Here is a 14300-nt window from a genome sequence, read left to right as displayed (position 1 = left end):
TTCATACCATTCTCATACAGAGAAATATGAGCTCTGTGAGGGCAGGGATTATTGTCTGTTCTGTGCACTGTTCCACCACCAGCACCTGGCAGAGCGCCTGGCACCTAGTAGGTGCTCAAATACGTGTTGAACAAATTAAGTGAGATAATGCTGTCAAGTGCTCAGCACCAAATAAATGGTGGCCGTTACTATCTATCAAATAACAACATATGTTTATTAAGTGCTTAGTAACTGCCAGGCCCTGACAGGCGCTGGGGATATGGCAGTGAACAAGACAGACCCTAGGGACGTGCACTCTAACGAGGGACTTACATGTATAACTTCAGAGGGTACGAAGTACTGTGGAAGAAATTGAAAAACGGATGTGGCCCTGGCTGGTGTGGCTCAGGGGATTGAGCGTGGGCTGCGAACCAAAGGGTCGCCGGTTCGATTCCCAGTCAGGGCACGTGTCTGGGTTGCTGGGCCAAGTCCCCCAGTGGGGGCCATGTGACAGTCAACCACACATTGATGTTTCTCTCGCTCTCTTCCTCCCTCCCTCCCTCTCGCTCTAAAAATAAATAAATACAATATTTAAAAAATGAAGAAAAGAAAAGAAAAATGGATGTGGAAGAAGTGTGTTTTTCAAAGCTTTGGACTGTGGCTCACGGCATGAAATGTTTATCGTGGGACCCAGTGAACACACACGCATGCTCGTTAAACTGAAATAAAACTCTCACGAAACAGTTGCGGTAGATTGTCTGCGAAGACGTCTGCCGCCAGCGCAGCGAACCTCATCCCTGGGACGCGCGAGCCACCCCCTGACTGATGGAGGACTCCGTTTCTCCTCTCCCGGAGTCCGGGTGGGGCCCGAGGACTTGCTTTGACCGGTAGGATGGGAAGGAGAGGACGCGGCGCTCGGTCCGGGCCTCGGCTTTAACAGGCCTGGTGGCTTTCACCGCTGTGCTGTCGGTGCTACCCAGTCAATCCAGCGAAGAGGTTGGTGTCGTTCTGATGCCCGAGCAGCCTGTGCAGGCAAACCGCAGTCCAAGCCTGTACAGGCCTCCAGGTCGGGCAATCAAAACTCCAAGGAAGAGCCGTCACAAACAGCCAGCGAGGCTTTTCGCTACAGAACAATCAAGTAATTTCTTCCCTTTGCTTCCGCACCCGGTACAAGTTTCTCCGGAGGCTCCTGACAGCGGAGTGTGCTCCCCACCGCCTCCGGTTCGGTGCTGCCCCACGGGCACCCATTTTTGCTCAAGGAAGCTCTTACGTTCTTTTCTTTTTGATATGCTTCGGTGTAGCTTCGAACAGTCCGCAGCTGCCGGGTAAGGAAGTTCGGGTCAGATCACTGAGTGACGAGAGAGGTCAAGGAGAGGGTTCCCGGGAAGGAGAGGTGGCAGCCGGCACTGAGGCCCAGAGAGGAGGGAAGCCGGCTTAGATGTTCTGGCCCCGGTCGGGCTCCCAGCTGAACGCCGCGGTGCAGAGATCCCAGCAGACGCAGCGTGGAGCAGAACTGCCCGCCCGAGCCCAGCTACCCCGCTACGGGGGGGGGGCGTGGGTTGGGTTGCGGGGGAGTGTTGTTCCAAGCCAGTAAATTGGGAGTAGTTGGTTACTGCAACAAAGCAAAGTATTTCTGACTCCGAAGTATTTGCCTTTATTCTGTGTGATGTTTTCTATTCCACTGCATTTTGGAAAAATGTTAATCAAGACCTATTAAACGGATTTCAATGCCCACGAATGAGCCATAACCAACAGTCTAAAAAACACCATGATGGAGAATGACTGGAAGGCGGGCTACTGTAGTAAGGCTTCTCCAGGCCTCCCTGGGGAAGGGACATTTGAGCTGAGACCTGAATGAGGGGACAGAGCCCGGCTGGGGAAAACCAGGGAAAGAGGAGCCAGACCAAGGAAACAGCAGTACGAAGGTCTTGAGTTTGGGGTGGGTTTGGTGAGTCTGAGCAACAGGCAAGAAGGCGGTAGTCGGAGAATAGTGAGAAAAGGGAAGCCCGGAATGAGTTTAGGCCGGATGCCCTGCGACATCTGGGACCCCCACTGTAGAGAGCAAAGACTGCCTGGAAGACTTGGGGTGCATGGCTGACCTCCCAAGGTCCCGACTCTATCCATCCCTTTCTTTTTAATTGAGGTGAGAGTCACATAGTATAAAATAAGCTTTTTTTTTTTTTAGAGAGAGCGAGAGAGGGAGAGAAACATCTGTGCAAGAGATACATCAATCAGTCAATTGGTTGCCTCTCATACGCCCCCTACTGGGGACCTGGCCCACAACCCAGACATGTGCCCTGACTTGGAATTGAACCTGCGACCTTTTGGTTCTTAGGCCGATGCTCAATTCATTGAGCCATACCAGCCAGGGCTAAAATTAGCTTTTTTTAAAGGGAAAATTCAGTGACATTTGGTACATGCACAGTGTTGTGTAACCACCACCTCTATCTATTTCCAGAAGATTTCCATCACCCCAAAAGGAAACCCTGTAGCTCTTAAAGAGTTGCTCCGTATTCTGCCCTTCCCCCAGCCCCTGGCCATCACCAGTCGACATTCTATTTCTAGGGATTTGCCTTTTCTAGATAGTTCATGTAAATGAAATCATGCAATACATGGCCTTTTTTTGGTCCGGCTTCTTTCACTTAATATGTTGTCAAGGTTCCTCCCTATTGTCACATGTATCTGCACTTCATGTTTTTATGCCCAAACGACATTCTGCTTTGCGTTTGCACCACAACTCCTTTAGCCAGCCATCCGTTTGCCTGTCCTTTCGATTCTGTAGCTCCATCTGTAGCGCTCTGCAGCCCTCGATTTGGAGTCAGTCATCAGCCCCGGCGAGAGGAGAGGTCTTGGCAACATGAAGAAGGCCAGCGTGAGCCCCGCCGTTCCCGGCCTGTTCTCGTCCCACCCCCCCAACCTTTTCCCGCGTGATCCGGAGCTTCCCGCGGCCCAGATGCAGCTCCTCGGCTGCTTCCCCTTCAGCACTCCCCTGAATTCTATAAATACACCAGCACTCGGCTGGGAAAAAAAAGAACTTGAAAGGCATCTGAAATGAAAATACACTTTTTTCCCATCATTGGCCAAGTGTTTTCTCTTCATCTTCCCCCTCTGCGGTTCCAGGGTGAGTGCTTGGGTTTCCAACCTTGAGCTCTACCCAGGTAGGGGAAGAGTTTCCTCGGCAAAGTCCCGGCGGCAGAGAAAGCCGGGCGGCGGGTTAACACTGGCCCTCCCGCGCCGAAAACCCCTTTGCCTCCGGCCTCGGTGGCCTGTGAGGGTCCTTCCCCCAGACTCTGCCGGGCCAGTTTGGAGCCACTGTAGTAACTTGATGAAAATGGCTTTGGGATCAACCATGTTGATCCTAAAATGTGGGATCGTGTTTTTGAGTGTTTGAATGTTTTTACTTTTCTAAGATTTTATTTATTTATTTTTAGAGAAAGGGGAAGGGAGGGAGAAAGAGAGGGGGAGAAACATCGATGTGAGAGAGAAACACTGATCAGCTGTCTGTCAGACGTGCTCCAGCCAGGGACCGCACCCTCAACCCAGGCGTGTGCCCTGACTGGGAGTAGAACTGGCGACCTTTCACTTTGCAGGACGATACCCAACCAACTGAGGCACACAGCCGAGGGCCCTGTGTTTGAATCTTGACTCAGCAAGCTGCTAGCTCTGTGACTGTGAGCCCTCTATTAACTCCAGACCTCGATTTTGTTGATTATAAAACGGAAGAAAACAAAGCCGTCCTTGCAGCCTTGTTGTGAAGATTAAATGAGATGAGGTGGGTGTGGGCAGTGTGCTGGAATGAAGTTCGGCCTGACTCCCTGGGATGCCAGGGCCTTCAGCGACAGAGCCAGGGCCGCTGGGAGACGTGGGGGTGGTTCTGTTGACCTCACAAGACCTGACTGCCCATCATTTTAATGGTACAATTCAATGTATAATTCATTTTATAATTCCTTCAGTCTGCTCTCCCAGATCCCCACTCTGCCGTTTTCTTCCCTGGGAGGCCAACCTGCGTGGACGACCTCAAGCGTTGCCTGCCCCTTTGCCGCCCTGTTGAGGGTAGCTGACCGGAAGCCAGCCAGGAGATGGGGGTGGGAGGAGTGTGAGGTCGAGAGCGGCTACATCCAAAGGATCCGATTAGGTAGCCTTCTCCATACGCCGCTCTGTTTACAGGCTTCTGGTGCCCGCTTCAGGCGCGGTGCAGCCACGGCTGCCTTTGTTGCTGGTCCCTTGTCGGTGTCCCTAACCCTTGCCCACATCTTTACAAACGGTCCTTTGTCAGCTCTTCCCAGTGGCTCAGACTGTGCTATCTTCATCATGCCAGGACTCTGGCTGATGCAGAGGTTATCTATTTCACTTAACCACTCAGCTTTAGAGGAAGTGTGTGATTTTATAATCAACCGAAATCCAACTCTGAGCCCCCATCCCGCGCCATTCCCGGGCATCTCGCCTTCACACACGTCCTGGGGGATGCCAAGTCCCCGGGCTCTTTCGCAGTGATGGAGCTTTCAGAAGGTCACTTGAAATCTTCTGTCAGTGACTCACCCTGGTGACTGCTTGGTCACCCCACTCATCATCCCAAGCTGCCTGGTCCTTTCGGGCCCAATGACATCAACGCTTCCATGGCAGGCCTGGGACGAGGAAAACTTTGGCCACAGTGGAAGCCACCGGACTCACGGGGTTGGTCCCCTTGGGGTATTTCACCTTCTCAGGAGCTGCTCTGGAATTAACCTGTGACCCTTTCCCGGTCTTGGCGTCTCTCTCCTCTCGTCTTATGGGGGTGTCCAATATTTTAGGGTCCCTACGCCACACTGGAAGAAGAGTTGTCTTGGGCCACACATTAAATACATTGCAACATGTAATCGCACACACACACAATCTCATAATGTGTTAAGTACATTTACGATTTTGTATTGGGCCTCATTTGAAGCCATTCTGGGCTGCAGGCGGTCAGGTTGGACACCCCGGCTGGAGGGAGCTCCTCTCTCTGCTGCCCCTTGAGGACAACCAGGGTAATCTCCTCCACAGGCCTCAGACCATTAGAAAACACAGCTTCTGGTTTCTCCCTGCAAAACTCAAGGCAGTGCAGATCGTTTTAAGAGGACGGGCTGACACACAGTAAGCATCCGTTAGTGACGATATGGTTATTACTTGAGCCCAGGAAGAATGTAAGTTGCATCCTACTTTTCGGTCCATGACTGAGGAATTAAGACGAGCTGCCTGTTTCTTGACTCCTCTCCATTGCCCATTCATCCCACAACACCCATGGAAAACAAACTGTTGGACAAAAACGTAGTACCGGGTACACGTTCAATGCTGTCTGTTTAGCTGAACGTTTCACACATTACTGATATTTTTTACCTTCTGGGAAGGCACATTCTGCCACTACTCACGCACAAACTGAAATCGCCAGGGCGGAGACAATGTGGGATGTCTGCCAAACGGAATTCAGGTTTCTGTTTAAATTTAGTTTCTTTCATCTCCAAGTAACCTAGATGGCTGAGGTATTAAATGGCAATTAATGGATAACAGAATAACCCACTTCCGAATTTGTTCCTGCGTCTGGGTCGTTTTCCTCGGTTTGAAAAGAATGAGATAAAAGCGGGCAGTGTGCGGAGTAGCCCCAGATGGGATAGCATCTTGAACACTGGCATTTGCTGAATACTCGTGCAGAATCCAGAAATACGTCCTGGTCAGGATGAGAGGTCTAAATTTAATACAGAAAACAAAAAACTGGCTGGGCTTCCCCGTGCTCGGCACAGGAAGGTTCTTGTTTGGAAGTTCTGAAATGAGAAGGGGCTGGAGACACTCGGTCCATGGCATCCTCCCACTTTTTGTGGGGGACCTGGGGGGTCTGCTGTTCTCCCGAGATCTCACCTGGCCCACGATGGGAGCCTGCACTGAAGAAAGATAGGTTGTTGGTAGGAAACCAACTTATCAGTAAGGACAGGCTCATTTCTTCCCCTTCTGGCTTTGCTTACCTGGCTTTTAAGATTGAACCACCTTCCCTGTCGGTCTTGTTTGCATAACGTCTCCGCCTCTGGTGACAGAATGCAGGCCTCCCTTTTGGGGAGCCGCCCTCACTGAGTCCATTATTACTATCCATCAGGGTCACAGCAGTTGATTCAAGAATGGTCTAACACACTTCAGACCAATGAAAGTTAGCCCTGGGAATTTGCTGAAACTATTAAAGAAAAAAAATGTGCTTTTATTGAGGTTGCTAGGCTGGAAGGATGTAAGTCACCTGCTACTAGCAGCCCATTCAGAAGAAAGTGGGGACAAGAGGCAGAGAGATGGAGGGAGAAAGAATGTCAAGATGATGTCACTGAACTCCTAGATCAAGCCATACCTGAAGTTAGTAATATCCTTGGTCTTCACGATTGCATGAAACAATGACCCCTCTCCTTATTTATTTTCTTATGCTAAACCGAGTCTTGAAAAATGCACTTCACCAGGAGTGATTGTTTCCCCCTCTGAATACCCAGAGCAGAGGTTCACAACCGTGGATGTTTCTTGCAACACAAATAAGGGCATTGGAAAGGGCAGATTCCGGTTTCTGTCACCTCCTTCCACCTTCCCTCACCCTGCCTCCAGTAAAGGCCCGCGAACATTTAAAGGACATTGCCTCATAACATCAAGTTTCTTATCAGAGGGCTTTGGGTGAGAAGCAGGTCGGGAATTTCAGTGCTTTGGTAGCAAGGGATGAGCAGGTTTCAATACAGCCTGTAGTTACAACCAAAAACTTCTAAAGAATCCACATCTTGGGTCCCGTAGTCTACAACCACGAGGACTCAAGAGAACAAAATTAACAAGAATTGAAAGGAAAGGCAAACCCAAGAATGAATGGAGACACCCCTGCCCCTTGCCCACGTGCCTGATCACCTGGCTTAGCTGATGGAAGTGCTTTATCCATAGGAGAGTGGAGGTATACACCAATGTTCGTAGCAGCATTGTTCATTTTAGCCAGAAGCGAAAGCAATCCAAATTTCCACCCACAGATAAATGGATGAGCAAAAAATGTATACAATGAAACATTATTCTGCCATAAAAAGAAATGCAGTACTGATCATGCTACCACACGGATGAACCGTGAAAATGTTACGCTAAGTGAAAGAAACCAGATACAAAGAGCCACATGTTTTGTGATTCCATTTATAAGAAATGTCCAGAAAAGGCAAATCCATAGAGAAGAAAAGCAGATTAGTGGTTGCCTGAGGCTGGGAAGTGAGATTTTTCTGTTTGTTATTATTGCAAACTGGCAGATGGTGGATGAAGGGAACAGAGTTTCTTTTAGGGGGTAATAAATATGGTCTGGGATTAGATAGTGGTGATGGTTGCACAACTTCGTGAATATGCTAAAAGCAATTGAATTGTATGTGTGTGAATTATATCTTAACAGACCTATTAACAAAAAACAGAAACCAGAGAGTCAGGGTAGGGATAGGAACCTCTCCAAAAGGCTGTCTCATATGACTGGGACTTCCATTCACCTATTAAAAATGTCAAATATACCTCAGCCAAGAGGCATCTTTTGGGTTTTACAAGAAGACTCAAAATAGCATCTGAGGAAAAAAGTGTTCACGTGGGTGGCTTGACTTGGGATGCAATCAGCAATGCCTTCGCTGTTGTGAAACTGTTGCTGAGAAGTTCTTCTTGGACCCTTCATGGAATCTTTTTATCTTAAATGAGTCGGCAGGTGGTAGCGGGGCTACCTGAGGCCTGTGTCTAGGCCCCATTGATGGCCAGGGACCCAATATGTGTGGGCTTCTCTATGTCCCTCTTTTTGGGACATATGGGACTATGTCCCTTTTTGTTTCAGGTTGGAGTATATGCTTCTCAGTATCTCAGGCTGAGTGGCTTCAAATTCTTTCCTGTGTTCCAGAGCAAACACATTAAGCGTAAAATCCATTCCCGTTTGAGTGCAAAGAGTGGATTCCATTGCTCACTTGAATTTATATGGGATTGTATCCTCATAACCGAAAAGTATAGTGTTTCAATAACCACAGCAGTAGGCAGAGGAGGAACTAAAAACCACCAGATAAGGGACTCTTACCTCTCTGTAGCCTACATCTGCAGACTCTGGAGAAGGGGCAAATCTAGCCACCTCATTTTTAAAAAAGAAGTGGGCGGGGGGAAGTAAAATGTTTTTGGCTCTTCCAGTGTCAGGCATTGTTCTAATCATTTTACCTGTATCAACTCAATCTTCACATCAACCCTTTTGAGGAAGGTATTATTCTAGGCATAGTTTATACATGAATAAAGCTCAGAGAGGTGAGGCCACACGAGGCAGCCAGGAGAATCTCCTAGCATACCCAACAGGGTTAATTAATTAGGTAACCCTTGTATGAATCTTCTGTTGTTTCTTCCAGTTATTTAATTTTTAAAGGTTTTATTTTTTAAAGATTTTATTTATTTCTTTTTAGAGAGGGAAGGGAGGGAGACGGAGAGAGAGAGAGAAACATCAATGTGCGGTTGCTGGGGGTCATGGCCTGCAACCCAGGCATGTACCCTGGCTGGGAATCGAACCTGCGACACTTTGGTTCGCAGCTCGAGCTCAGCCCGCACTCAATCCACTGAGCTATGCCAGCCAGGTTTTTTTTAAGACTTTTTTTCGTTTGTTTTTAGAGAGAAGGGAAGTGAGGAAGAAAGAGGGAGAGAGCATCAGTGTGTGGTTGCCTCTCATGTGTCCCCTACCAGGGACCTGGCCTGCAACCCAGGCATGTGCCCAGTCAGGGAATTGAACCGGAGGCCCTTTGCTTCATGGGCCCATGCTCAATCCACTGAGCTACACCAGCCAGGGCTAATTTGTAAAGGTGTTAAATGCTGCCTTCTCCTGGTGGCGAGCATCTGTGAGCTGGGACCGCTGTTAGTTTCTCTCCAGGTTCTTTCAGAAAGGAGGCAGCCGGCAAAGGACCGGTCTTGCAGAGCTGTGTTCCTTCTGCCCAATAAACTGTCCCCTTTCCAGTTTCGCTGATTTGTACTGATCCTTAAACGTCACTTCGCTCAATGCAGCCTCTCCAGATAGTAGTCCTTTCAGCCCTAAATTAACTTGGGGCCCCTCATCTGGGCTCCCCACCATTGAGCCCTTTTCTTACAGCATTTATCATAGTTGTATGGGTGTTGCCTGTTCAGTTGCTTCCCCACACTAGACTGTTAGCTCCATGATGACAGGGGCCAAGTAATTCCTACCCTCCAGGGTCTGCATCCCCAGCAGCCTGCACAGTGCAAAGAACAGAGGAGACGTCTAATATGGAATTTGTTTTGTTGTTTGTAAGTACGATGCTAAATCTGTAGCTGGTTTCTTCCAAGATGTCTAAACAAGCAACTACGTTTTCTGGATGTGAGGAATTTCTTTCTTTTTTTTTTTTTCCTTCTTCTCATTTTCTACATTGACATCGATAAGTTCAGTGAGTTCCAGCCTATGGCGGGGGTGGGGGGGTGTTTCACAATACCATTCACCAACTGAGGTCTCCCCCAAGCCAGTTAGAGCAGTGGGGTTTCTGCTCCCCGTCTTCTCTGTGACCTGGGCACGAGATCTTCCTTCGGCCCACCTCCTAGGGTGTGAGCTCCAGGGAGACTGCAGGGGAACTTCGTTCCTTTATGCAGGTGCCTAAAAAAGAGGCTCTTAAGAAGCCAAAAGGCACCTTAGGCCATTTGCTCCCCCCCCCCCCCCCCGCCAACCAGGCTCTCACCATATTATAAAAAAAAATTTACTGGATTTAAAAAAAATTAATTCCCGGTACAGGCCATGTGGCCCAAATAATGTGACAAAACTGAAATCTCTGTGATGAATGTCTTCTTTTCATCCTGCCAGAGACTGCACAATTGCTCCTACGTCTAACCTAATTTGGAGATACTTAGGTCAAAAACCTAAATTTGAAGCTCCGGCCAAATGCTTCCTCAACCCAAATCCCTCTGGCCCGGCCGCCCACAAAGCAGCCATCACCCTTGTTGGGTGGATGGATATTTTGTAAACTGCGGGACGTTGGGGGGAAGTTGACCGCCGCGGTAACAGCCCCAAATTCTCTCACGCTGCCAGCAGTGGCTCAGAACCTGGAAACCCGCTCGGCACGCGAGGCCGCCCCCCTCCGCCCTCTGCCCTGGGCCCTCCGCCCTTCATCCTCCACCGCCGCGGCCGCTGCACGCGCCCGGGGGTCCCCGGAAACCGCCGGCCCTCCCCGCCGGAAGTGACGTGCCCACGGCCTAGCAACCGTTGCCAAGGAGCCCGTGTCTGGGAACCCACTGGAGCCCGGATAATACCTCCAGGGGGTGGGGGAAAGTGGTTTCGTGGAGAGAATCTGAGGTAACCTCCGCAGCCCGCGGTCGGAAACTTCCCCGAACCCGGAGATCGGAGAGAACTCCCTCCGCCGCCCCGTCTTCCCCTTCCCCCTGCGGCGTCTCGCGGCCGGAGGGGTCGCCGCAGTTAAGCCCCCCACCCCCGGGGTCGGCCCCTGCGGGGCCTCGCGCCGACCCGGGCCGCTCCGCCGCCGAGTGCAGCGTCGCGGAGCCCAGCGGTGTCGGTCGGCTGTGGGGCCCCTGTCCCCTCTCCTGAGCCCGAGGTCGAGGGGGGACACTATTTTTGGGAATCCTACGAGGTTGCTGGCCAGCGCTCGAGCCAGCTTTAGCCCAGGGCGGCGCGGTTCCCGTCCCGAGTTGTGCCAGATACACACGCTCGCCCTGGTTTTAATTCTTGCCCCCACCCCACCCCACCCCACCCCCTCGGGTTCTTTGGAGGGTCAGTGCTGGAGAATTAGTGTGGCAGCCTTCCGCGGGAAGAGGGAGAGTAATTGCTTTTGCTAATTTTAGAGCGCGGAGCCCACTGGGCATAGGCAGCCTCTACCTGTTCCGGCACATCTTTGCCCTGAAAAACGCTGGTCGACTGACTGCCAGCGGGAAACCCGGCTAGTCTCTTTTCCTCTCCCGGTAACGTTCACAAGTGTCGTGTTCTGGTTTTTGTCTTGCTGCTTGTTTTGTTCTGAAAAGGAAAAAATATATGGGTGTATGTAAGGGATGAATATTATGTATTTAATTTCGAAATCATTGAAAAATACGTAGGTGTGTGAAGGTTATGATGTGAACGTTCCCTTAAAGTGCTTTGAACTTCGGAAAACTTGCATCTCCAGCGTGGATTTCTACGTAATGTAGGTCAAGTTTTTCTTCTTACAACTTAAAGAAAACCTCAGATTCATACCACACATGGGTTATCCTTTCTACTTTCTTTTGACTTATTTTTAACAACAATAAATGTTTACTGATGAATTTGTCCTAATTATGGAGAAATATAATGCCATCACATTTTGATGTTTTCTAAATATCCAGCCCCACCCACCCAATTTAAGAGACCTGTTTCAGAGCAAGAAGCATGCTACCCCAACTAATGTCTTGGGTAAAAGAACATCCATCCGTTTCATGGATAAAAAGTATTAGAGAGCACTACAGTAATTCTTTCTTTCTTTCTTTAGCAGTTCATTTTAAAATTCATTGTAAAAAATCACTAGGTAAAAGAAATTGCCTGCCCACAGAATTTCTAAACAAGCGATGCCTGCATGCAGGAGATGCTAGGAACCTTGGCAAAGCTCTTTGGCTCTTGAATAATCAGATATCCGATTTTTTAGAAGTTGTGATTTGTTACACTTATGGGGGGTTTTTGGGCCTTGGGCCTCTGAACAAGTTCAGTCTAGTGGAGCAGTCACTGTTTTAGATGCAGTGGGTCTTCAGAGATGGAATTAGTCACAGATAAGCCCTCATGGAACTTACAGTTTAGCAGAGAAGAGAAAGTGTACATAGGTACCTAGTGTAAAGTAGAGGAGTGACCGCAGGAGAGCCGTGTGGGTCAAGTGTGGTCAACTTGGAAGGTAGACCCTGTTATTCTGGTGCAGAGCAAGGTGGGTAGCCTAAGATTTCCTGGAGGGGCTTGCCTTTGGAGAGCAGGGCTTGGAGAACGGTTAGGAGTTGCACCTCTGGGGGTGGGGGGAAGGGAGAACAGTCCTGCTAGTGGCTGGAAGGCAGCATTAACCGAAGGCAGAGGTGGACCTAGGGAGTGAGTAGTGACCGTTTCAGCCTGCCAAAGTTCCCAAGGGTGAAAAGCACCAACTTGGAAGTACAGTTGGGAAAGGCTAAATTAGCTAGATCTTAAAGACTCTCAAAATCCAAGAAGTTTGGACTTTATTCTGTGGACAGTGAGAAGCCTGCAGGTGATTTGGAATGGGAGAGGCGGAGGCTGGAAAACGTGAGGCTATGTATGATGTTGTCCGGGGCAAGGGAAGTGAAGGCCTCAGTGACTCAAGGGTGGCGGGGTCCAAGCCTGCAGGGCGGAGCTTGGTGGAGGAACCTGCACAGACCGAAGGAGGCGGGCCCAGGCTACCGCTCGCAGCCAGCCCCTGCTCAGCTTCTGCCGGGCGTGGCCGTGCGCCGCTGTGGGCCCAGGGCCGCCAGCTCTGATTTTCAAGAGACCGGAAGTCTGGATTTTAATGTAAAAATATCCCCCTATTTTAAATCATGGGCTACTCGTTTTTTTTAATTAGAAATATGTCTGTAATCTAACAAGTGTTTATCCCCTGGGTAGAAGTTGTGGAGCTAACTGAAGAGATGACTGGTATAGTATTCATTATATTACTTACTGTATTACTATTTGTCCGAGTTAATTCAGGTGAGTGCTGTCACACAAGATGAATATACAGAACACTTGGCATCAAACATTAACAGTATATACTGCAGCGTTCATAATAAAGTCTTCACACTCTGATTTCTTTCAACAGAGTAACTCTTTTTCATTATACTTTTCATGCCTACTCCCTACGATCTTAATACTGATTCTTTTCCCCCCGGAACTTTTGTTACCAGTATTGAGGATTTTTTTCTCTATTTTTACTCTTTAGTTTAAGTTATAAGACCTGATCATGAGTGATCAAATCAAATTCATTGTGGACAATCTCAACAAGGAGCCTTTTAGGAAGAACTATAATTTAATCACATTTGATTCCCTGGAGCCAATGCAACTGTTACAAGTTCTCAATGACGTCCTGGCTGAGATCGACCCAAAGGTAAGCGTCTCCTCTTTCTCTGTGATGAAAAGGTGGCAGGAAAGCCAGTTTCTGCCTCTCACAGTTAACTTCTCTGGCCTTTATTTTCATGAGGCTCATAACTGTAAAGTAATTGAAAATGATCTTTAAGATTTCTGCCCTGGCTGGTGTGGCTCAGTGGACTGAGTGCCAGCCTGCGAACCAAAGGGTCACCTGTTCAAATCCCAGTCAGGGCATATTCCTGGGTTTCAGACCAGGTCCCCAGTAGGGGGCGTGCGAGACTCCCTCCCTTCCCCCTTCTAAAAATAAATAAATAAAATAAAATTAAAAAATATTTCTTTGTCACCTCAGAAATTAAATTATCTACTTGTACTTTATTTAGAAAATATTTCTCTACTTCCAAACATAAATAGATTTGGCCCAGGAATACAAATGCTTTTACAAAAGGCTTTATTGTGTTGTAAATTAGCTCATGTCTCTGCACGGAGAATTTTTACCCATGCCATTGTTAGTGTGAATCCTGATCTGACTTGGGTGAACCCTCCCTCTGGGGTCCTCTGTATTTAATCTGTATTATTAAGAGACCACTGTGCTTGTTATGCTCTAGTAGAACAATTTTGCAAGTGAGTTTAAATATCGTTCTTTGTTAGAGATACAACGATAACATATTTTTTAAATTTCTTTATTTGTTAGCAAGTTGTTGACATCAGAGAGGAGATGCCAGAGCAGACAGCCAAACGGATGTTAAGCCTTCTTGGTATTCTTAAATACAAACCCCCAGGAAATGCCACAGACATGTAAGAATCTGATTGCGTGTTGCTTTCTTTCTTTAAAAAAAATTTACAGAAGTTTTATTTATTTTTCAAACTAATTTTATTACATGTTGTTTTCCTTAAACAATGCTTTAATAGCCAAAGCATAGGCTATAGGCAGTCTTCCTAGGCAATGCCCGGTCTCCCTAAGTCAATGGCCTTGGAACATCACTCAATTCAAAATAACCTTGACCTTTTAATGTTACTTTGGCATGCAGAAGTCCTAAGTGGATTAGTTCTTTCTCCTAATCAAAAAGGTCAGGCGCATCCACCATTCCATTCTATCATCCGTGTGCCATCCTGGATAAAAACAAGAGTTTAAGCCGACCCAGTCAAGGAGGTGAAGTGTTAAGGCCCACTGTATCAGAGAATGGTTGCAACGCCACCTTCCTAAATATCCAGCAACATACTAAGGGCCTGATCTTATTTGTATCGTTAATGTACAGACTGACTTAAAATAGCCTTGGTTTTATCTTGTTACAGTTGTCATGGA

At 48.3% G+C, this 14300-nt stretch overlaps 1 protein-coding gene across 4 annotated transcripts in view; it reads left to right on the top strand.

The window, feature by feature from the left end:
• Positions 1-14300, top strand: part of IFT81 (intraflagellar transport 81) — a 135096-nt gene that overhangs the window by 63844 nt on the left and 56952 nt on the right. For 2 of the 4 annotated variants that reach the window (XR_006785998.1, XM_045841345.1), the window contains exons 1-4: positions 10192-10276; positions 10780-10896; positions 12852-13016; positions 13689-13792. Coding sequence is in view for 3 of the 4 variants with exons in the window: in XM_045841345.1 (XP_045697301.1) it covers positions 12873-13016; positions 13689-13792 (248 nt within the window). In the remaining variant the exon portion in view is untranslated. Of the gene's footprint in view, positions 1-10173; positions 10277-10779; positions 10897-12851; positions 13017-13688; positions 13793-14300 lie in introns of those variants that run through there. The other 2 variants (XM_045841355.1, XM_045841363.1) reach the window with 2 other exon arrangements.

Source organism: Phyllostomus hastatus, unplaced genomic scaffold (assembly GCF_019186645.2).
Source record: "Phyllostomus hastatus isolate PE091 unplaced genomic scaffold, TTU_PhHast_1.1 phas_contig_1162, whole genome shotgun sequence".
Classification (NCBI taxonomy): Eukaryota; Metazoa; Chordata; class Mammalia; order Chiroptera; family Phyllostomidae; genus Phyllostomus; species Phyllostomus hastatus.
The sequence above is the reverse complement of the archived record's forward strand: the minus strand, read 5'-3'. Positions and strand labels throughout refer to the sequence as shown.